Source organism: Parus major, chromosome 4A (assembly GCF_001522545.3).
Source record: "Parus major isolate Abel chromosome 4A, Parus_major1.1, whole genome shotgun sequence".
NCBI lineage: Eukaryota > Metazoa > Chordata > Aves > Passeriformes > Paridae > Parus > Parus major.
The window spans coordinates 13,876,767-13,879,090 of record NC_031772.1 but is presented as its reverse complement, the minus strand read 5'-3'; the positions used below and the strand labels follow the sequence as shown (position 1 = coordinate 13,879,090).

At 43.1% G+C, this 2,324-nt stretch overlaps 1 protein-coding gene across 1 annotated transcript; it reads left to right on the top strand.

Annotated features, from left to right (window-relative positions):
• The first annotated feature begins 775 nt into the window (after positions 1-775).
• On the top strand, positions 776-1,927 carry LOC107203752 (testis-specific serine/threonine-protein kinase 2-like). The gene has a single exon (XM_015626120.2). It carries the CDS (start codon positions 899-901, stop codon positions 1,871-1,873), a length of 975 nt encoding a protein of 324 aa, XP_015481606.1. The 5' UTR covers positions 776-898; the 3' UTR covers positions 1,874-1,927.
• Positions 1,928-2,324: the final 397 nt, after the last annotated feature.

The following is a 2,324-nucleotide window of genomic DNA, read 5'->3' as shown; positions in this document are numbered from 1 at the left end:
TTTTAGGTTTTTTTTTTAAACTGATTGCAGTTTTCTGTGATTTTCAATTCTTTAATCTGGTTATGTGGGTGTACCCTGCAATGTTATTGTGGCTAATAAAAATTAAATTTTCTCTACAATTTCTTGGGAAGTTTACTAGAACTAAATTCTAAAAGCAAGGAAAGAAAGGTACATATACAGGGAGATTATCTGCAGTGGCAATTTTGAATCTCCATACAATTATTTTCTTCTGAAATAAGGAACAGACTTCTAGAACTCTCATAGCAATACTGACACAAGACACTGAACTGGTGGGACTCCCTGGTACTCCCTGGAAGACTCAGGCTGGTCAGTTGTTATTGCAATCAAATTCAACAAACAGCACTTATCAGAAAACCAGGATCTATCATACCACCAAAAAAATAAAAATAAAAATTATTGAATGCACTATGCATTGCTCCACAAAGTCTCAATCCTCAGGTGTTTTTTTCTAAAATCCACCAAAAACACACAGTATATTGTAGTAATGAAGTATAGCAACAGCACAACTGAAAAACAGCATTGCAAAACTAAGATATAAAAATCATCCTCCTACTTTGACCATCTTAGAGAAATATATCCTAGAGAAATTATCTCCATTTTCTGACTGCAATGTGCAGAGGCGACCTTCAGTGACAGCACAGAGCGGCCAGTGCCTCCATGCTGTTTTGGCCTCCATGATGTCACAGAGCAGTTCCATGAAAGATCCTTTAGGACAGAAAGACCATTCCAGGGCAGCTGGCCATGAGATCACCCAGTAACCGCCCACACACCCAGCCCAGCAGTGTCCCTGGCAGCCACCACCAGGTGTGGAGCACAGCCCACCAGCACAGGATGCAGAGCAGCTCCCGCTGGGGCAGGTCCCTGCAGCTCTCCCAGGATGGATGCTGTGGTGCTTAAAAAGAAGGGCTACAGCCTTGGTGACACTCTTGGAGAAGGCTCCTACGGCAAAGTGAAAGCTGCCTACAGCCACCGCCTGAAATGCAAAGTGGCCGTTAAGATCATTGATAAGAAGAAAATTTCTCAGAATGTCCTGGAAAAATTTCTCCCCAGGGAAATGGAGGCTTTGATGCGACTGCACCACCCCTCAATCATTGAAACTTATGAGATTTTTGAGACATCATCTGGGAAAGTGTACATCGTGATGGAGCTGGGGGAAAAGGGGAGCCTCCTGAACTACCTCACCAACCAGGGTGCAATGGAAGAGAGCACTGCTTGTAGAAAGTTCCAGCAGTTGGCTTCTGCCATCAAGCATTGCCATGACTTGGACTTTGCCCACAGAGACCTGAAATGTGACAACATCCTTCTTGACAATGATCTTAACTTAAAGCTGTCAGACTTTGGCTTTTCAAAACCCCTGACTCGGGATGGAAATGGAAAAACCATTCTCAGCACCACTTTCTGCGGGTCTCTTGCGTACTCGGCCCCCGAACTGCTCGAGCACATTCCTTGTGACCCCAGGATATCAGACATGTGGAGCCTGGGCATTATCCTGTATGCAATGCTTTTTGCTTCACAGCCATTTGATAGTTCCAATGTAAGGGAAATGCTGCAGATTCAGAAACAACAGAAGATTCCCTTCATCAAGTCAAAAAATCTCTCTGCAGAGTGCAAGAACCTCATTATCTACTTGCTGCACCCTGATGTGTCTCAGAGGCTGTGCATAGATGAAGTTTTGAGACATCCCTGGTTGCAGACTCCAAAACTCATGTACTGTCTGCGAGCTGCAGGAGGGGGTGACCCCAAAGCCTGTGGCAAGAAAAACCTAAGAAACAACAGGATGGTAAATCCCATTGTGCGTAAGTGTAAGGAGTGGAGGAGGAGATCAGAGCCTCTTAAGGATACTTTCCTTTAACAGGGCCACAACATTGGCCTAACCTGTGAACTGCATTAGTTTAGACTCATATTAAAGAGAACCTGTCTAAAATTACTTGTGGCAGTTGCATCCCCGCTCCTGCACAGTGCGCTTGGAGGAAGAGCTTTAACACTGCCAAAGTCAGGACTGTAAAGATGGGGGGGAACAATGAGGAAGTTTTAGACCATGTAAACAAACTGCAGAGGAGCACTTTGTATGTAATACTTGAAGGAGGAATGTACTTCAAACATGACAATGCAGTATTTTTTATATATCTGAGTATCTGAGACCTGGTGCACTTTATAACAATTCATAACTATTTCAATATTTGAATTCCAGGATCTGCCTAGACATACTCCTTATGAAGCAAAATTTAGCTAATTTTCTCTTTCAACAAAAAAAAAGTGTAATGGAAACCATTTCTCTATACTTCAAAATTAACAAGGCTAAC